Raw genomic sequence first — 22296 nt, forward strand, 5'->3', positions numbered from 1 at the left:
CAGCCGCTTGAGTGCCTCGTACTTGTGGCCGTCCGGTGGGTGGCGAAGGACGGACACAACTCGAGTGGCCGTGCCGGGCCCGAGGGAGGCGACGACGTGGCAGTAGCGCGTGTCGTCGTGGGTGAGGCGCCGAAGCTGAAACTGGGCTTCGGCTTGGACGAACCAAACTTCGGCCTGGGCCTCCCAAAATTCGGGAAGTTTAATCGACATCGCGTTGTTGGCCATGACAATGGCGTCGTGTTTGGAAGGATCGCTACGGCAGATCCAACGTCGAGGGTCACCAGTAAAGCGCGGTGTTACGCGCGCTGTTTGTAAACAAGGAGGAAGCGGACAACGCAGTAATTTGTAAGAGTCTTTATTCAAGAGCTCACTGTAACACTGAACTCTCAGGGCTGCGCGCCCCGTGTATATCGTGAGGCCACGCCTCTCTCCAGGGCGTGGCCCACCCCCACTCGGTGTGCGGGGTGATGTCACCACGTCAGTGCTTTCGTGTCCGCCACAACACAACCATTTGATCTCATTTGAATGTAGATACTGACAGGTAGGTTTACTTTTAGTATCTTTAGGCATGGTTGCAAAAAGCGTACTAAATAGTGTTGGTGCTAACACATGGCCTTGCTCAATTCAGATCGATATATTGTACACCGCTCCTTTCCTATTTCATCTCCAGGCGCTACATGACGTCATTACCGGGCACCAAAGGGGGTCCAGCGATGATGCGCGCTGAAAGGGAGTACTCAGTTTTCACTCCATTTTCTTGTTTTCTTGCTTTCTTGTTTGTTTGTCCCGGTGATATCTCAGCCATATTTTGAGTGAGCAAGCTGAAATTTTGGCACAATACTGAGCAAGTACTTTGACAAAAACCGTTTTTTATTTTTTATTTTTTGTATACAGAATCGAGGCTCGTGAAAGAGCTAACATTTATCACACAAACAAATCAAACAGACAAACAAAATATATAAAAAGAGGGAGCGGTAGACAAGATGGGGAGAGAAGGGGAAGCACACAAACACAACATTTGAGAGCAGGGACATCGGGAGATGTGTGGGAGGGAGAGGGCTTGGGGGGAGGAGGCGTGGGAAGGGGGGTGGGGGTGGGTGGGAGAAGTATAAAACACAAGGACACCAAGGACTTCCAGGAAAGAAGTTGGTATTTCAAAAAAGTGGATTTGGGGTGAAATTAGAGGGGGTAGAAAATATCAAGGTTTTGGATGGGGGAAGATAAGAGATGGTGGTGAACAGCTGTTTTAAAGACCTGGAGGGAGGAGTGGGATTGAAGAGAGTGAGGGAGTTTGTTCCAGAGGCAGGAGAAAAGAGGAATGAAGGAATGAAGGTGAGCAGAGAGTCTTGATTTTGGCAGTTTAAACATAAGAGGGTTGCAGGCAGGTCTTGTGCGACCTGTAGGAATATTTGGGGGACAGAGCCCAGAGAGAGCTGGGGGGGCAAGGCCGGAGAGGAGTCGGTAGAAGACGGAAAGACCACCAACCTGCCTGCGGTGAGTGAGTGAAAGGCCCTTGGAGTTAGCTTTATCGCGGGAGATTCCAATGATTCTGAACGCTTTGGTTTCAACAGCGTGAAGACGAGCTAGGTGTGAGGCAGGAGCACCAGCCCAGAGGGGAGAGCAGTATTCCATTGAGCTGCGGATAAAAGCCTTGTATGTGGTGAGGAGCTCAGGTGTGCCAAGGAAGGACTTCGCACGACGGAGGATGCCCAGTCGGCGACTGGCTTTGGAGGCCAGATTTGAAATGTGGTTTTCCCAGGAAAGATCATGGCAGATCGTGAGACCCAAAAGCTTGACTGACAGAACTTCTTGGAGAGGATTATTTCAGAAAGTGGATGGGAGGGTTGTCCAGTCGGTCTTTTCGGAGAGACATCGTAAGAGTGTGAGATTTGTCAGGATTGAAAGACATGTTCCACTTGTTTGCCCAGTCTGTGATTTTGTCCAGGTCTGCAGAGAGCTTGGAGGCTGCAGACTGCCAATCTGAGGGATGAGGAATGGAGCGACAGAGAGTGGAGTCATCAGCAAAGAGATAGAGAGGATTTTCAAGAGAGTCAGAGAGATCATTGATGAAGACCAGAAAAAGCACAGGGCCCAGAACACTGCCTTGGGGAACTCCAGCCTGAACAGGAAGAGGAGATGAGAGAAACCCATTCAGGGCCAAACGTTGACTACGACTAGAGAGGAAGTCCGCCAGCCATGCGTGGAGATTTCCATGGATACCAAAGGAGGAGAGTTTGGTGAGCAGAGCTGGGTGCCAGACCGTATCGAAGGCACGTGATATGTCAAGGGAGACAGCTCTAATTTCCTGTTTGGCATTGAGGACCTCCATCCATTGTTGAGAAAGCAGAAGCAGCATGTCCAGAGTTGAGTGACCAGGTCTGAAACCAAATTGATGATCAGAGATCAAGCCATTGGAGAAGAGGAAAGATTTCATATCCAAGGCAATGATGGATTCCATGACTTTGCTGATAATTGGGAGAAGGCTGATTGGTCTGTCATTGCTAGGATCTGTTTTTGCACATTTTTTGTGCAAAGCGGTGATGTTGGCTGATTTCCAAGCAGATGGCAGATGATCTTGAGTAAAAGAGAGGGTGAAGAGAGCAGAGAGAGGGAGTGAAAGAGCGGAAGAACAGGATTTTAGGACCCGTGGGCTGATGCCGTCAGGTCCAGTTGCAGAATCAGAGTCGAGGGTTGACAGAAACTTTTCCACCTTGTCAGGAGCAAAGGACACAGAGTCCAGTAGCAGCTGGGTATGAATGGGTACGCTGGGTACAGAGAGGGATGGGTTTGGGACACAAGATTTAGAGGCAAACACAGAGTTGAGGCATTCAGCTTTTTCACGTGCGGAGTCAGCCGTGTAGCCGTTTGAGGTGAGGGAGGGGATGGAGGGGGAACAAACACCAGAAACAGATTTGACCAGACGCCACCAGGATTTGGAAGAGGGAGACAGATAAGAGAGTTCGGTCTTGAGAATGGAGAGATATTGTTTCCTGGCTCTCCTGAGGGTGGACACACACTTGTTTCGGGCTTTGTGAAAGGAAATGAGATTTCCTTCCGTTGGATTTGCTTTCCAGGAGATGAAGGCAAGTTGTTTCTGGGCAACAACCTCACCACAAGAATCCGTGTACCATGGACGGGAGGAAGGGTATGACAACTGAAGACGAGATGGGATAAATCTGTGCATGAGAGAGAGAGCAATTTACTTCGGAAGAATTCCCAGGATGAGTTGATGTCAGAGGCGGTAGAGATGGGAGACCAGTCCAGATGATTGATGGCTGCTTGAAGACCGTGCCAGTTGGCCTGAGTGAAATGCCAGACTCGTCGACGCTGAGGAGGCTCTCTGAGAATGGTCAGAGGGATGTCCACTTTAACAAGCACATGATCGAGCCGATTGGAGCAGAAGAAGAGCAGCAGACATTTTCAGGGAAGTTAGTCATAACCAAGTCCAGAAGAGAAGATGCTCCGTTGACTGAGATCCGGGTTGGAAAATTGACAGATTGTGTCAGTCCCAGTGAGTCGCAGAAGTCCTTTGCTGAGGAGCCATGGCTGGTGAGAGAGGTACCCACACCCAGCCAACTGGCATGGTGACAATTGAAATCACCACATATGAGGAAGAGAGAGTTGGGATGGGTAGATAGAAGTTGGTCCACATAATCAGACAGCGAGATGTAGATGGAGTCATCACTGTTTGGTGGACGGTACAACACACATATGAACAAAAGGTGGGAGCGAAGGGGAAGCCGTAGCCAGAGGTATTCCTGGGGGTGAAGTCTAGGGGGTGCAGTGCATGGCGAGTGAGGAAGAGAGTTTTTTTTATAAAGATAGCAACCCCACCTCCAGGACGAGGCTCAGGTCTATCATACCGGAGGAGGGAGTAACCTGGGAGAGATACCAAGGAATCAGAGACATCATGGAGGAGGAAAGTTTCTGTTAAGCAGATCACGTCTGGTTTGTCAGAAGCAATCTGTATGGAGAGATCAGTCAAGTTTGAGCGAAGGCCCCGGATGTTTGAGGTCCATACCGTTAATGGAGAGGAAGGGGGAGCATCGGATACAGAACAGGGGGGAGAGGGGTAGGGTAAGATGTGGAAGAGGAGGAAGTGGTAGGGAGAGCTGTTGAAGGTGTGTCAGAGATTTCAGAATAGCTTGGAGAAAGGGAAGGATGGGGTTTGTTTTTTTTTTTTTTTGTATACAGAATCGAGGCTCGTGAAAGAGCTAACATTTATCACAAAAAAAAAAATCAAACAGAAACAAAATATATAATAAGGGGAGCGGTAGAGAAGATGGGGAGAGAAGGGGAAGCACACAAACACAACATTTGAGAGCAGGGACATCGGGAGATGTGTGGGAGGGAGAGGGCTTGGGGGGAGGAGGCATGGGAAGGGGGAGGGGGGTGGGAGAAGTATAAAACACAAGGATACCACAAGGACTTCCAGGAAAAAAGTTGGTATTTCAAAAAAGTGGATCTGGGGTGAAATTAGCGGGGGCAGAAAAGATCAAGGTTTTGGATGGGGGAAGATAAGAGATGGTGGTGAACAGCTGTTTTCAAGACCTGGAGGGAGGAGTGGGATTGAAGAGAGTGAGGGAGTTTGTTCCAGAGGCAGGAGAAAAGAGGAATGAAGGAGAGAAGGTGAGCAGAGGGTCTTGATTTTGGCAGTTTAACCATAAGAGGGTTGCATAAGAGGGTTGCAGTTCTCCAATTCCTTTCTGGATCCTTTATTAAATAATGGTGTTACATTACCGACTACAATCCTCTGGTACCTGTCCTGACTACAAAGCTGTTAATATCAGCAAACATCGCGCTTATCTGTTCATTACTTCCCTTAATACTCCTGGATGCATATGATCTGGCCCTGGAGATTTATCTTTTTCTTAGATTCCCTTAACTTTGTGTAAATGTTGAAGCAAAAAATAACGCTTAACGAGTCTGTCATCTCTCATCACTAATCAATCTTCCTGTTACACTGAATGGGCCTCAAAGTCAAACCCTCAATTCCTCAAAAACCCTTTAAACCATGAAAGTTTGCCTTCATGAAATCTCAGCCTCACTCTAGGTGGACAAAAGGTTTGATGGTGATTGGGTGAGGCACAGTGAGGTGTTATTTGAGGAGGGGGAAGAGCAAGGCAGAAGGTTGGGGGAGATGGCGGTGAAAGTTTGAAGGGGGAAGAAGCGGGGAGGCTGCTTTGAGGAGGAGGGGTGAGAGGGGAGTCTAGGAGGGGAGGAGGGAGGGAGAGTCTCGGAGGGGAGGAGTGTGGTGGGAGTTTAGGAGGGAAGGGGCAAGGGGGGAGATTTGAAAGGGATGGGTGATGGGAAGGATTTGGAGGGGAGGGGCAAGGGGAAAGATTTGAAAGAGATGGGTGAAGGGGAAGATTTGGAGGGGAGGGGCAAGGGGGTAGATTTGGAGGGGAGGGGTGATGGGGAAGTTTTGGAGGGGAGGGGTGATGGGGATGATTTGGACGGGAGGGGTGAGATTGGATTTTAGAAAGTGTACAATTAATGGGAAACGAACATTTATTGCAAAATGAGTTTCTTGTGACCTTCAAGTCAAAAATACGTTTGAGGACGCTGGAGGAAGGGTGGAGTGCAGGAGAGTTTCGGGAATGTAGAAAAGAGGAACTGTAAGAGATGGAATTTTTTTTTGGAATGAATAGATTTGGTGAGCAAGTCGAAAGCATCCTTTCATAGAAGAAGAAGAAAAAGGTGTTATAATATACGACAGAATACAGTTCTTCAGGGGAAAGTTTAAACATTTTAAAATTGAGCAGTGAAAACGATCTGGGGAAATGGAAAATGGAAATGGGGGTGAAACACGTGATCGAAGAACGAACGAACAAATAAAAACAACGAATAAACGAATAAGAACAACGAATAACCCCCAGCCCTCCCACTCCCCATATTATCATCCGCCCCTATCCTCCCCCCACCCCTCCCACTCCCCACATTATCATCCACCCCTATCCTCCCCCCACCTCTCCCACTCCCCACATTATCATCCACCCCTATCCTCCCTCCACCCCTCCCACTCCCCACATTATCATCCACCCCTAGGCAATATATATATATATATATATATATATATATATATATATATATATATATATATATATACAGTGGAACCTTGACTTACGAGTTTAATTCGTTCTGTGACCGAGCTCGTAACTCAATTTGCTCGTTTCTCAAATCAAATTTCCCCATTAAAATGCATTGAAATGCTATTAATCCGTTCCAGCCCGCCAAAAACCACACCAATTTTTTTTTAAATATACAGTATATATAAAAATATCTCGCGCTTTATATTTCACCTGTATGCAGCATACAAGTTGGCAGGATGGCCTGGACTGGAGGTACGCACACTTGACTCTAAACTGTCCAGCCTGGGTTTGAATCCCGACCCAGCTATAACCTGTCATGGGTGAATCACAGGCAGGGTGATTCATCAATGTGTGTACCGCTAAACTGGGCGCCCCGTTTGCGTCCCATTAGTTGTTGGATGTTAAGGATCTCACCGTGTTTTCCACAAAGAGAAGGCGAGCTATCGCCGGCACTCTGAACAAGTTGTGGCCTGGCATGCTCTTCTCCTCTGCCGTTATAAACGTCCTCCTCGGCATCTTTTTCCAGAAGAGCCCTGTCTCGTCACAGTTGAAGATTTGCTGGGGGATGTATCGTTCGGCTTCTATCAGTTCGGCAAAAGTTATAATAAAATCTTCAGCTGCCTTCACATCCGCCTCACCAAGTCGACAACACGCACACCTCGCTCATGTTTTTCGACGATTGCGTGTTTTATATCCAAGCACATCATCCTCTTCTTCTTCTCAGTTATAATAAAATCTTCAGCTGCCTTCACATCCGCCTCACCAAGTCGACAACACGCACACCTCGCTCATGTTTTTCGACGATTGCGTGTTTTATATCCAAGCACATCATCCTCTCTTCCCTTGGCACTCAATTTCTTAGGACCCATGGTTAAAACTAAGAAATTTTCCAAAATAACCAAAATGCGAAAACAAAGCAGCAGCGATATACGGCAGAGATACTTGCACGGCAAGATAACCACGTGACCGGAACCCACCTGGTGGCGGGTGGCGAAAGCTCGTAACTCAAATCTCGGCTCGCATCTCAAAGCAATAAACCGCACCGAGCGACGGCTCGTATCTCGGAAAACTCATAAGTTGGTGCACTCGTAAGTCAAGGTTCCACTGTATATATATATATATATATATATATATATATATATATATATATATATATATATATATATATATATATATATATATATATATATATATATATATATTAGTTGAGATTTTAAACAAGGAAGTATGGGGTGAAAGACTGGGACAAAAACAGAGAACAAAAGTAATTGCAGCTCAATCGATGGACCGCTGAGAGAAAAACAAATCCTCAAGGTAGGACATGGTAGCCTACTAGGCCTCAAAATACGCGACACGAATTAGCCAACGATTTTGTATACAGGTATGAAAAATTAACACCGAGAATCAAGGACACACTATAGGTACACACACCGAAAGATAGATACAGTTTCGACAAAAACACAATTGTGAAAAATTACTTAACTTCGAAAGCGTGAGCGCATGGACAGCTTCGAAAAGACGTGACCTTGCCGACAAAGATCTCGTGAGATGATCCAAGATGATTAATCAAATAATTGATTGATTACTTAATTATTATCGATTAATTAAGTACTTATTTATTTCCTTTCTCTTCTGGGTATTATCTCAGGCACCATTTGAGCTCGGAAGCTGATATTTGGACATGACAATGACCAAGTGATATGGCGTTAAGGCTATTGATGTATTGATTAATCAATTAATCGATTAATTATTTAATTATTAAATATCGGACGAGGATTAATCCTCGGACGCTATCTCCGAGGGCCGTTCACTTACTCACCACAGGCAGGTTGGTGGTCTTTCCGTCTTCTACCGACTCCTCTCCGGCCTTGCTCCCCCAGCTCTCTCTGGGCTCTGTCCCCCAAATATTCCTACAGGTCGCACAAGATCTGCCTGCAACCCTCTTATGGTTAAACTGCCAAAATCAAGACTCTCTGCTCACCTTCACTCCTTCATTTCTCTTTTCTCCCGCCTCTGGAACAAACTCCCTCACTCTCTTCAATCCCACTCCTCCCTCCAGGTCTTTAAAACGGCTGTTCACCACCATCTCTTATCTTCCCCAATCCAAAACCTTGATCTTTTCTACCCCCGCTAATTTCACCCCAAATCCACTTTTTCGAGGTGACTTTTGTCTTCTTTGCTGGAAGTCCTTGGTGTCCTTGCGTTTTATACCTATCCTGCCTCCCCCCAGGCCCTCTCCCTCCCACACATCTCCCGATGTCCCTGCTCTCAAATGTTGTGCTTCCTCCCCTTCTCTCCCCATCTTGTCGACCGCTCCCCTTTTTATGTACTTTGTTTGCTTGTTTGTTTGATTTGTTTCTTTGATAAATGTTAGCTAAATGTTAGATAAATGAAGCTATCTCTGAGGGCCTTTCACTCACTCACCGCAGGCAGGTAGGTGGTCTTTCTGTCTTCTACCGACTCCTCTCCGGCCTTGCTCCCCCAGCTCTCTCTGTGCTCTGTCCCCCAAATATTCCTACAGGTCGCACAAGATCTGCCAGCAACCCTCTGATGGTTAAACTGCCGAAATCTCGGCTCTCTGCTCACCTTCACTCTTTCATTCCTCTTTTCTCCCGCCTGTGGAACAAACTCCCACACTCCCTTCAATCCCTCTCCTCCCTCCAGGTCTTTAAAACAGCTGTTCACCACCATCTCTTATCTTCCCCCATCCATAACCTTGATCTTTTCTACCCCCACTAATTCACCCCAGATCCACCTTGTTTGAAATTCCAACTTATTTCCTGGAAATCCTGGCAGTGTCCATATGTTTATACCTCTCCCACCCCCCCCCTTCACATACCTCCCCCCCTTCACATGCCTCCCCCCCTTCACATGCCTCCCCCCAAAGCCCTCTCCCTCCCACAGATCTCTCGATGTCTCCATGTCTCTCGGTCCCTGCTCTCAAATGTTGTGTTTGTGTCCTTCCCCCTCTCTCCCCATCTTGTCTACCGCTCCCGATGTTATTTGTTTTATGTGTCTGTTTGTCTTTCTGTGTGATTAATGTTCGCTCTTTCACGAGCCTCGATCTTGTATACAAAAAAAAAAAAAAAAAAAAGCTCTTTCACGAGCCTCGACTCTGTATACAAAAAAAAAAAAAAAATTTATTTGATTAATGAATGAATGAATGAATTTTTTGAAGTTACAGATTCGGATGAAACGGTGGTGGTTTCGGTATTCTACTAGCCGATTGATTAATAATTTATTTATTTCACGATTATTATTTATTTATTTTAATTCTTAATCACTTATTTATTTTCTTTCTCATCTGGGAAATATCTCAGGCACCTTTTGAGCGAGAAAGCTGATATTCGGACATGCCGTGACCAAGTGATGTGGCTATAAAGGATATTTTTGATGTATTGATAAATCAATTAATTGATTTATTATTTATTGATTAATCAATGAATTAATTATTTTTTGGATTAATGACGTATTTAATAAATTTCAAAAAGGTACAGCTACGGATAAAACACTGGTGGTTGAGGTATGCTATTGAAATTGATTAAGAAATTATTTTACGATCATTATTTATTGAGTTTAATTACGCAATTAATCAATCAATTATTGTACACCTCTCCCTCCATATACCGTACCGTTTCTTTGTGCTGTACGGCGACATTGCCCCAGCAATGCCGCGCTGGAGGATGTTATTTATTTATTTGGCATGGGGCCGGTGTACTTTGAATGTATCTGTACTTGTTTCAAATTTGGTCAGACGATTCACCGTCAACTTGGACACAACCTTTCATTCTGTCAAGACAAGTTTCAGTGGTATTAGAAACTTGATTAGAAAAAAAAAAAATCCCATGTACTTTGTTGAGTTTTTCTATCATATCCTAATCTCGTTATTTTACGTTTAAGCAGGTCTATGTCTCCTAATGTCCTTATCCTACATGCAATCGATGTATACAAGCTCCACCATGAGCCTCAAGCCACTTGAGATAAATGTGATATTTGGAGGAGGAATATCCAATTTTGTGGGTAAAAGGTGTTGCATTATATAAAAATGTGTCTATTAATCATGTAGTCGAATTTGTGTTGTGTGTGCAATCCAATTTAAATTACGTGTGCTGTTTTGCACCAACATATCATTCAAAACAGTTGGAATCACCTTTCTCTATGAGGAATTTGTTTTGCGTAAAGGTTGATTTGCTAAATGTCATTGTCCCAACACTAATCTTTCTGGAGAATTAAACACTAATCAATGCAAAATCATAATTTCTGTTTGGATGAAGTGCCACTCTTAATTTGCACTTTGTTGCTAAATGAGTTCCATCTTTAATCTCTCCATCTAGCAAGACAACCTGATTACTTCACTTTGAACCCATTACTGTATTTCAGAAAGCAATCCATTCTGATTAATGACTCGATTTCAACTAATAATTACGCTTTTAAAGATTCCCAGGTGTGTAGGTGCACAATTGTTCCGGAGCATGGCTCAAGTGGTGCCACGACCCATTTTCTTTCAATTCATAGTCAAGGCTCGTGGAAGTTCAGGACGCAACATAACAGGAGGAGCAGCAGAAGTAGAGGATGGACCGCCAACAGCAGGGTTGATGGACAATATAGATGGAGATGGACAAATAAGGGATGCGGGTAATGATGAGGTGCAGGGGAGAACACAAGGGATGGACACAGAAGCAAAATTTGAAGGGTTAGGGAGGAAGAATCTGAGGTTTTGGATTGAGGACAATCTGACATGGAGATGAACGGCTGTCTTGAAGACCTGGAGAGAACAATGACATTGAAGAGAGCGTAGAAGTTTGTTCCACAGATAGGGAAAAAAGAGGAACAAATGAGTGGAGGTGAGCAGTGGTTCTAGGGTTCTGGTGAAGAGGTTGCTGGTGGACCGTGTGTGTCCTGCAGATACCTGGAGGGGTGGGAGAAGGGGGATAAAGCATGGAGAGGGCAGAGGGTGCAATACCAGAAAGTAGATGGAAGAAGACAGAGCGACCACCGATCTGTCTGCGATGGCGATGTGATGGGTCCATAGTCCCAGCTTCATCGCAAGAGATTCCAAATAACCTTGAAGGCCTTGGTTTCCTCAGTGCCAAGCTGAGCAAGGTGTGAGGCAGGAGAGCCAGCCTAGAGGGGAGAGCAATACTCCATCAAGCTACGGATGAAAGCCTTTTCGGTGGATAGTTCTGGTGTCCCAAAGAAGGACTTTCCACGATGGAGGATGACCAGTCAGTGTCTGGCTTTGGATGCCAACTTAGAAATAAATGTGGTTTGCTCAAGAGTGCTCATGGCTGATAGCGAGAACCAGGAGTTTGAATGAGTGAACCTCCTCAAGAGGATTGTTAAGAAAGTAGACAGGGAGGGTTTGCAGTACTTTGTGAGGTAAATCAAATGATAGCCCTCATCTTAACTGATTAGCTTTAAATAAATGCTCCACATTCCTGTCATACCTTCAAAGCAAGTCAAAGTCAAGCCTCGTTTGTACTTGAATGGGATGTCTCCATGGAAGGCTGGGTGTCGTGGGCTGTTGCGGGGAGAGGACACGATAACTCAATGAGTAGCACAGATGCCTCCGAGATGTCTGGTGGTGGATCTGTTCCTCCTTGAAGCGTCCAATCCATTTTAAACAAATTTCCATAACAACAAATTTTAAACATTTTAAACTTCACAAATTTTAAACTTCCATAACAAAGTTCTTGTGTTTTTATATTATAAACTCGTGAATCTTCTTGCAAGTTCGTGAAATGTAAACACTGCATTATAATCTTCTCCTTTGGAAGGCCATAAGCAATTTACAATTTCAACGTTGATTTTTGTATTATGGCGGGATACTTTGTTATGGTCCAAAGACACCTGCCATGTGTAAGCTGTATATTTCTTTATTCATGTATGTTGTTGGTGTGTGCACTCAGACTGAGGTCAAAGAGGAGTTTAAGCCACCCAGCGAGAAGCACTGTGCAGCCTCAGCCATTGAATCTGGACATCGCATGCCTGTCACTGATATACACTGGTTACCCGGATACTTTGAGGTGAGTTGTAATTGAATGGGCTGACTGGGTTTTTTTTTTTTTTGGTTTTTTTTTGTATACAAGATCAAGGCTCGTGAAAGAGCGAACATTCATCACACAGAAAGACCAGCCGACACATAAAACATATAACATCGGGAGCGGTAGACAAGATGGGGAGAGAGGGGGAAGGACACAAACACAACATTTGAGAGCAGGGACCGAGAGACATGGAGACATCGAGAGATCTGAGAGAGGGAGAGGGCTTTGGGGGGGCGGGGCATGGGAAGGGGGGGGGGGGGTAGGAGAGATATAAAACATATGGACACTGCCAGGACTTCCAGGAAAGAAGTTGGAATTTCAAACAAGGTGGATCTGGGGTGAATTAGCGGGGGTAGAAAAGATCAAGGTTTTGGATGGAGGAAGATAAGAGATGGTGGTGAACAGCTGTTTTAAAGACCTGGAGGGAGGAGTGGGATTGAAGGGAGTGAGGGAGTTTGTTCCAGAGGCGGGAGAAAAGAGAAATGAAGGAGTGAAGGTGAGCAGAGAGTCTTGATTTTGGCAGTTTAACCATAAGAGGGTTGCAGGCAGATCTTGTGCGACCTGTAGGAATATTTGGGGGACAGAGCCCAGAGAGAGCTGGGGGAGCAAGGCCGGAGAGGAGTCGGTAGAAGACAGAAAGACCACCTACCTGCCTGCGGTGAGTGAGTGCAAGGCCCTCAGAGATAGCTTCATCGCGGGAGATTCCAATAATTCTGAAAGCTTTGCTTTCAACAGTGTGAAGCCGAGCTAGGTGTGAGGCAGGAGCACCGGCCCATAGGGGAGAATAGTATTCCATTGAGCTGCGGATGAAAGCCTTGTATCTGGTGAGGAGCTCAGGTGTGCCGAGGAAGGACTTCACATGACGGAAGATGTCCAGTCGGCGACTGGCTTTGGAGGCCAGCTTGGAAATGTGGTTTTCCCAAGAAAGATCATGGCAGATAGTGAGACCCAAAAGCTTGAGCGACAGAACTTCTTGAAGAGGATTGTTGAGAAAGTAGATGGGAGGGTTGTCCAGTCGATCTTTTCGGAGAGACATAGTAAGAGTGTGAGATTTGTCAGGATTGAAAGACATGTTCCACTTGTTTGACCAGTCTGTGATTTTGTCCAGGTCTTCGGAGAGTGAGGAGGCTGCAGACTGCCGATCTGAGGGAAGAGGAATGGAGCGGCAGAGAGTGGAGTCATCAGCAAAGAGATAGAGAGGATTTTCAAGAGAGTCAGAGAGATCATTTATGAAGACCAGAAAAAGCACAGGGCCCAGAACACTGCCTTGGGGAACTCCAGCCTGAACAGGAAGAGGAGATGAGAGAAACCCATTCAGGGCCACACGTTGACGATGACTAGAGAGTAAGTCCACCAGCCATGCGTGGAGATTTCCATGGATACCAAAGGAGGAGAGTTTGGTGAGCAGAGCGGGGTGCCAGACCGTATCGAAGGCACGTGATATGTCGAGGGAGACAGCTCTTATTTCCTGTTTGGCATTGAGGACCTCCATCCATTGTTGAGACAGCAGAAGCAGCATGTCCAGAGTAGAGTGACCTGGTCTGAAACCAAATTGATGATCAGAGATCAAGCCATTGGAGAAGAGGAAAGATTTCATATCCGAAGCAATGATGGATTCCATGCCTTTGCTGATAATTGGGAGAAGGCTGATTGGTCTGTAGTTGCTAGGATCTGTTTTTGCACCTTTTGTGTGCAAAGCGGTGATGTTGGCTGATTTCCAAAATCCCAGAGGTACGCACACTCACCTCAAAGCTGTCTAGCCTGGGTTCCAATCCAGACCCAGCTCTAAACTGTCATCCCGGTTTTTCACAGGCAGAGCGATTCGTGAATGTGTGTGCGGTCCCTCGGACGGACGTTGAATGGGCATCTCGTTTGCCGGCATTAGTTGGTGGGTGTTAAAGATCCCACGATGTTCTTCGCAAAGAGTAGGCGAGCTATCACCAAGTATCCTGGACAAGTTACAAATTCCTGCCCTAAACTATAGGGGACATTGCATCAGCAGCACAACCACACCAACAGCCAATGATGCTTCCCTGCAGCCTTGTGTGCATATGAAAGAAGAAGAAGAAGAAGAAGAAGCTGTAAATAGAGTACCCACCGATAACAAAAACATCCATCACCTCAATATTGAGCCACATTACGTGCCATAATAACTGCGCTCAGGGATGATGGTTTGATGTTGAAGTTATGTTTTTCTTTTTCTTCTTCTTGAAAATAACGACATTGTGCTTAGAAAATGAATCTTTAACAAGACCGAAAGTCTAACAATGGCGTAGCCGGGCTTGTTTGATACTTCAGTTGAACAGGATAGTATGACCTGGGTGGGGATACCAGTTACCAAATAATGTAAGTATTAATTTTTTGTGACTTCAGGCATGGGCAGCCAGTTCGTGAATGACTTGGGCAAAAAAAACCAGTGAATGGCAAACGATGAACCAATAAATTCCACATTCCTGTGCCACCTTCAGGTGAACGTCAGGCATTGTTATAATGTTAAATATAATGTTAAATCATGATTGCATTGTAATCTATCTATAATTCCAGTAATCTCTGTGTGTTTGTTTGTACGTTTGTACGTTTGTACGTTTGTACGTTTGTTTGTTTGTCTGTGACCGCTGTTTCTCGACAACCACGGGTCCGATATACTTTAAACTTGCCAGGTATATTGCTGGGGACCCGAGGATGTGCCTTTTCAAGGTTTGAAATTAATCGGACAAGTACTTACCGAGCTATGGCGATTTAGCCGTTCGCCGTTCGCTTTGGCGTTGCGAATGGACCAAACCATTGCATGTAAATAGAGGGGGGGGTTCTGTGGTCGTTGCGAATGGACCAAACCATTCATGTAAATAGAGGGGGGGGGGGTTCTGTGGTCGTTACTGCCACGTGGTTTCAAAGTTTTTTTTTGTTGTTGTTGTTTGCACGCATGTTTTTTTGCACCCACGTACGGGCACGCCCTAGGATGTTTACACACACACACCCCTACACAAATTTTTTTTTTTTTTTTTTTTTGGCAAGGAACGGGCACCCACGTACGGGCACGTCCTAGCTTATATATAGTACGGGCATGCCCTAGTCTATCTATAATTCCAGTAATCTCTGTTTGTACGTTTGTACGTTTGTACGTTTGTTTGTTTGTCTGTGACCGCTGTTTCTCGACAACCACGGGTCCGATATACTTTAAACTTGCCAGGTATATTGCTGGGGACCCGAGGATGTGCCTTTTCAAGGTTTGAAATTAATCGGACACGTACTTACCGAGCTATGGCGATTTAGCCGTTCGCCGTTCGCTTTGGCGTTGCGAATGGACCAAACCATTGCATGTAAATAGAGGGGGGGGTTCTGTGGTCGTTGCGAATGGACCAAACCATTCATGTAAATAGAGGGGGGGGGGGTTCTGTGGTCGTTACTGCCACGTGGTTTCAAAGTTTTTTTTTGTTGTTGTTGTTTGCACGCATGTTTTTTTGCACCCACGTACGGGCACGCCCTAGGATGTTTACACACACACACCCCTACACAAATTTTTTTTTTTTTTTTTTTTTGGCAAGGAACGGGCACCCACGTACGGGCACGTCCTAGCTTATATATAGTACGGGCATGCCCTAGTATTATCAAACCAGTGAACCGTCATCATCTGTTCACTTCTGGATTTGGGAGCAAGGTCTGTGTCGATCGCATTTCAAAATCATAATTGTGTTGAGGAATTTCTGAAACCTCCTTCCTACCTTACAACACCTGCTGGGACCCCAAACCGTTCCACAGAAAGTAATTATATTTCCTTTTCGTAAAATAATAAAACTTTAATGGTTACTAAACGGTGCCCCCCTGTCATGTGACCAGATCCTCAGCTCTGATTGGTGGGCGTTTGTGAGAGACATACATACATACAGACAGACAAACTCTGTTCTTGATGGCATTTCCCCAAACCATGTCTCTCTCTGTACTCCTTTGCTCTTGCATTAAATAACCAGCTCTGTTTATAAAGGAAATTAATTAGCTGTTATTCAGAACAATTACATTTAGAACGCCTTTGTTAGAACAATCGGCCACTTTGAATGACCACATATGATCAAGCCTGGTGAGTACAACCGTTTACCCTGTGAACCCAGGGTTTCCAATGTTTCAGCATTTTTACCCTGCGCTCACGAAGCGACAAGCGGGGTTAAGCATTCAGCTACGTACATGTGCCGTGTGCCGTGTGCCGTATGTGTCTGCATTTTAAAAATTCATTTTCTCGGCAACTGTTGGTCCGATTGAAATTTTCACCATAGTAGCGCCTCCTCCTGTAGAATATTTTAATGATTATTATGACGTCATAGGTCACGTGGTACAGGCGCCATCTTGGAAAAACTTCGCACCTCTACTGTATATCTCTGAAACCGCTGCATGGAAAAATTGAAACATGGTGCATTGTCGAGTAATCTCCATGGGGAATAAAACCAACTTTAGAGGCCATTTTTCCCCGCAAAGCGGGGGTTGGCCTTTTTCGGGGACCGTGGTTGTTGTTGTTTTTTGGTCCCCTTTTTGAAGCAATGTTTTACGGCCGGATGCCCTTCCTGCCGCCAACCCTTTTTTGTCGCCTTTTTACGACAAGCAGGGAATTACCAGTGAACTGGTACTCAATTAGCCGACCTCGGAAGGGATGACAGGCTGAGTCAACCCCCCTGGCGTTAATTCAGCAATCGACCGGGATTCGAACCCAGGATCCTTGGTATCCTAAGCTGGCACCCTAGCCACTAGCCCAACACCAGGGAATAAGATATGTTAATGATTATGTCATCGGTGCCTTCGTTATGACGTCATAATTCGACAAATACAACACTTATCTTATCCATCCAATCATAATTTTAAAAAAATTCAGCAACTGTTGGTCTGATGGACACTAAATTTTCACCATAGGAGCGCCTCCTCCTTTCGAATATTTTAATGATAATCATGATGTCATAGGTCATGTGGTACAGGCGCCATCTTGGAAAAACCGAAAAATGTTGCACCTCTATATCTCCAAAACCGCTGCATGGAAAAAATTGAAACGTGGCTCATTGTGAATAACTCCATATGGGGAAAAGGTGTTGTTAACGATGACGTCATTGGTGCCATAATTATGACGTCATAATTCGACAGGGACAACACTTAGTCTGATCAGTTTGAAATGTATTGAGCATGATCTATGCAACAATTATATTAGAGAATATAAATTAATGATGTCATCGCTCACGTGGTCTGGCAGCCATATTGAATCAAAGAAAATAAATGTTCAAAAACAGAAGAGTTGGCTCGCAACAAGTTGACTGTGCAGGGTAAGTATTCTATGAATACCATTTAGTTTGGTTTGTGATCATACCTATTTGTATTGTTGGGCAGGATAAACAAAATAGTCCGCATGAGACTAAACAGCGTAGGGATGACTATGACGATCTGAGGTTCATCTTGCAGTCCCAAGCATATACGAGGAGATTTGGATTTAAATCACCGTTCCTTCAACATTGTTCGTTAAAAATCATGGAGCTCTACAAATCAACTTCATACATGAACTTGTCACCACACATAATGCTTCTCCTTCAAAAGAAGGTCCATCTCCAGTTTCTTAGGAAAATATGGGATGTTGTCCTGAAAGTATTGTCTCTCTCAATTGAACAGAGGTCAATTACAATTTATTTCATGCAGGGAAAGTCCAATATACACAGAACCAGGGGAATGTACAGAATTATGAATCTCAGTTAACTTCCTGTCCAGGTGATGGTGTATCATCAACTCTTTTAAGACAGGACAGCGTACGTTGGTGCCACCTGGTGGCCTACAGTTTTAATTGTCACCGAGTTGGGTAAGGTAGGGGTGCAAGAAGTATTAAACGCAGCCTTAAAACAAAGCTAATGAAACCTTCTCAGCTGTACTTGCAGAGCATTTGCCAGTTTTTGGAGGGGCCTGGCACAAGATTTTCCTAAGATTCCCTAAATGAAACTAGAAATGGATTTCTAACACCAGCACGTATAAGGTGCATAACTAATCAGCATCTCAAACCCTCCTCCGACCCCTCAAACACCCACCTTTGCATATGACTATTTTCAGTATGTCTACAATAACATTATTTTATCTTTTTTGGTACAGTTGTCCTGTTATGGGGTACCCTTGGAGAACAAGACAAAACTCTGCTTGCAACTACTTTCTTGCTCAGTTGATGGGTAAGGACCTGTTCCTGATATACAACTGTTAATGAATGAATGAATGAATGAATGAATGATCGTTTTAAGGCCATTTTTCCCCGCTAGAGAGGGGGTTAGCCTAATTTGTTAATTAGGTTAATACTTATTAATACTTATCAAATACTTATCAATAACTTATCAATAAATCATATCCTTATATGATAAGCAATACTGTGATCAAATCCTATCATTAATATCAAGTGCTTTGTTTGGGGAACCCAGCCCACATTGGAGAAGCACAGTCTTGTGTGGACAATGGGCTGGCAGGATGGCCGAGAGGTATTCACACTCACCTCTGAGCCATCTAGCCTGAGTTTGAATCTCGGCCCAGCCACAAACTCTCATCCTGGTGTCTCACAGTCAGGGTGAGGCATCAATCAATGTGTCTGCCGCCCCTCCCTTGTGTGCATTAAACTGAGCATCCCGACTTCCAGTATTAGTCGGTGGACGTTAAGGATCTCGGTGTCCAGGAGGTGAGCTATCACTGGTATCTTGAACAAATTACAAATTCTTGCCCTAACCTGCAGTGGGCACTGCATCAGCGCCACAACCATGCCTCCAGCCAATGATGCTACTTGCAGCCTTGTGCTGGATACGAAAAAAGAAGAAGAAGAAGTGTGACAAATTTTGTTCACTTTGTTTTTTCAACATATGACATATGCTTAATGTCCTTAAGCCTCCTATTAATTAGCAATTGCTCACTGGGTCTGACATCAATACATGTTTTTATTACGGACCCTAGGCATACATCGGACAGTTTCAAATGGAGCATCTCACCACCAATGGAGGATTTAAATTTCATCAGATGTGGAAATTTTTTCAGTAAATGTCGTTATTTCGAGCATTTTGATGTTATCCTTTCCAAGTCTACACTTTCTACTCACCTTCACTCATCTATCCCCATTTTCTCACATCTGTACAACTTTGTCTGTCATCTTGTGTTCTTACCTCCAGTCCTTGAAGACAACAATTCCTTGCCCTCTCATGTTGTGTCGCCCATAGCCATCGTCACTGACAAGTTTGTTTTTTTACTCTCACTAACTCGGCCTTTACTGTCTTCATTTTACTACTTGGCTCCGTGTCCCTTTTGCGCTCCACCTTTCTAATACTTTAGTTGCGCTTCCAACTTTTTATCTGCGACGAGCATCTCTATGAGAGGACCGCGTTGTTGTTCTTGTTGTTGGGGTGCCTTTTTGAATAGCGCATGCGCATACACTCGGACGTGCGTTGGTATGAGGTAAGAACTGCTGGTCGAATTTGGTAGCGCATATTGCAACGGATATCCTCATGATTCTACACGTCGCAGCTGGTGACCACACTGTGGTCATTTTTCTCTTTTTTTTTTTTCTTCCATGAGCCATGACCTGTGTACAAAAATATTAACTGGCAAATTTGCTATGAAGGTGTTTACATTTTCACATTAACAGAGAGTTACATCAGTAGAGTGATTGACGTTCATGGAAGATCTGAATGTCAAAGGTTGACACACTGATAACAGTTGAAATAAAAGGGTGAAGGTGAGCTTGTTGTTTAGATTTGGGGATGGTGAGTAAGAATGGGTTACTAAGTGATGCGTGTGACTTTGTGAGGCTCTGAGGGACAAAGAGCCGAGTGAACTGTGGGCAAGGCGAGCGGAAAGACAGATGTCCATGAGGCCACCAATCTGTCTGCGGCAATACCGAAGCTATAATCCTGGGCCTCATGAGGTGAGATTCCAATGATTTTCAGGACATTAGTTTTAAGAGCACCCAGAAGTGCTAAGTGGGTCACAGGATCTCCCAGCGCACATTGAAGAAGTACACCTTATTGAGCTGTGTACAGTGGACCATGATGGCTGTAAGGAGTGTTCACAAACTACTTTGCATGTCATCTGCCTTCAGATGCTAAATTCACAATGTGGTCTGACCAAGAAAGGTAGCAGCTGACAACGAGACTAAAGTGTTCTTGGGATTAAGGGTCAAACACCAGAAATGCGTGTACTTGTTTTTTCTTTTTGCTTTATTATGCTTGTAGAATGCCAAAATATTGGAGTTCTTCTCATGCATATAAAATAGGCCTGTGTGGAGATAGTGAGCAATTTTTAATTTCTCCATACCTTGTGGTGCAGGGCAATTTTGTTTTGGGACATTCGTTCAGCGAAGTCTGCAGAGCTGACGAAGAGGCGTCGGCTAACTGACAAAGGTGGTGTGAAAACACGTCCAGTCAAATACCTGGACCTCAAGTGGCAGCCTCTCTTCAAGGTGACAATTTGACCAATTGATTGTGTGGATAGGTGGCCGAATGGACAATTTGAACTAGTTGTTGGTGGACCTTAAAATCCCAAGGTATTTTTCACGAAGAGTAGGGAAGTTATCGCAAGTACCCTGTGTAATTTCCACAATTTGCACATCAATGAAGGGATGGTATAGGATTCTTTTTAGGATGAGAGGTCCATAGAAAAACAACTAGCACAGCAATCGGTAGAGTGCATACCTCCGCCAGGCTTGGCAGTTTACGTTTTGTATCCCACTGAGAGGCCGTTTCTGCATCCGGACTTGAACCAAAATCTGCCTGTTCTTGTCACCTTATTTTACATTCGCAACTGATCAACCTAGTTTTGTCATAATCCGTCCCATAACTAGACGTCATGCAGAGCACGATACTTGCAACAAAATCCACCCCTCTCCCCACCCCGCCCCTCCCACCCCCTCAAAAAAAGGTTCCCATTGATCCAGCAAATTGTCCATTTCATCGATATTAAAATTGACGATCTTGATCAAAGCTCGGATCAATAGGATGAAAAGTGACGATTTTTCAGATGCAAATTGATGATTTTAGAAGCTTGATCTGAAGTTGACCTTTGACCTTTTTACCTCAAAGATAGTTGGTTTACCAATTCAGTGAGGCACTATGCAAATGCTGTTAAAGTTTCAAGTCAATCGGATGAAAATTGATGATTTTGCAAGTTTCACCTTGAGTTGACCTTTGACATTTTGACCTTAACATACTTTGTTTCCCAATTCAGTGAGGCACTGTGCAAATGCTGTTAAATTTTCAAGTCAATCGGATGAAAATTGATGATTTTTTTAGTTGAATATTGATGCTTTTGCAAGTTTCACCTTGAGTTGACCTTTGACATTTTGACCTTAACATACTTTGTTTCCGAATTCAGTGAGGCACTGTGCAAATGCTGTTAAATGTTCAAGTCAATCGGATGAAAATTGATGATTTTTCAAATGAAAATTGATGATTTTAGAAGTTTGACCTTGATTTGACCTTTGACATTTTGACCTTAACATACTTTGTTTCCCAATTCAGTGAGGCACTGTGCAAATGCTGTTAAATTTTCAAGTCAATCGGATGAAAATTGATGATTTTTCAAATGAAAATTGATGATTTTAAAAGTTTGACCTTGAGTTGACCTTTGACATTTTGACCTTAACATACTTTTTCCCCAATTCAGTGAGGCACTATGCAAATGCTGTTAAATTTTCAAGTCAATCGGATGAAAATTGATGATTTTGTAGATGAATATTGATGCTTTTAGAAGTTTTACCTTGAGTTGACCTTTTGACCTTTAAAATAGTTGGTTTCCCAATTTAGTGACTCGATATACAAATGCTGTTAAATTTTCAAGTCAATCGGATGAAAAATGGCGATTTTAGAAATTTGACCTCCAGATCACCTTTGACCTTTGACCTCAAAATCGATAGGCTTCTCACTTGTGACGACCTCTACAACTTGGTGAAGTTTCATGACGATCAGTTTAGAGTTGTGACCTGCAGGCGAGTGACAAACAGACAGACAAACAGGGGTGAAAACAACCTACGTCAACCTCTGGTGGCGGAGGCAACAATCCCGTAACTGGCCACCGGAATGCTGTGACGTTATCCAGGATGGTAAACGCTTTGAGAAAAGTCAACTTCCTTACCTTCTCCTTTCTGGTCTTGCAACACCTCTTCTTTACAGGGTCTGCTCCCC

The 22296-nt window shown here is 44.3% G+C and overlaps 1 protein-coding gene across 1 annotated transcript in view; it reads left to right on the forward strand.

The window, feature by feature from the left end:
* The window catches only part of DNAI3 (dynein axonemal intermediate chain 3), a 145628-nt gene that overhangs the window by 62936 nt on the left and 60396 nt on the right, over positions 1-22296 (forward strand). Inside the window, exons 10-12 of the mRNA XM_068135907.2 lie at positions 12002-12118; positions 18242-18315; positions 20444-20576. Of these exons, the coding sequence (XP_067992008.2) occupies positions 12002-12118; positions 18242-18315; positions 20444-20576 (324 nt within the window). The remainder of the gene's footprint in view (positions 1-12001; positions 12119-18241; positions 18316-20443; positions 20577-22296) is intronic.

This window comes from Myxine glutinosa, chromosome 1 (assembly GCF_964187855.1).
Source record: "Myxine glutinosa chromosome 1, kmMyxGlut1.1, whole genome shotgun sequence".
Taxonomy (NCBI): Eukaryota; Metazoa; Chordata; class Myxini; order Myxiniformes; family Myxinidae; genus Myxine; species Myxine glutinosa.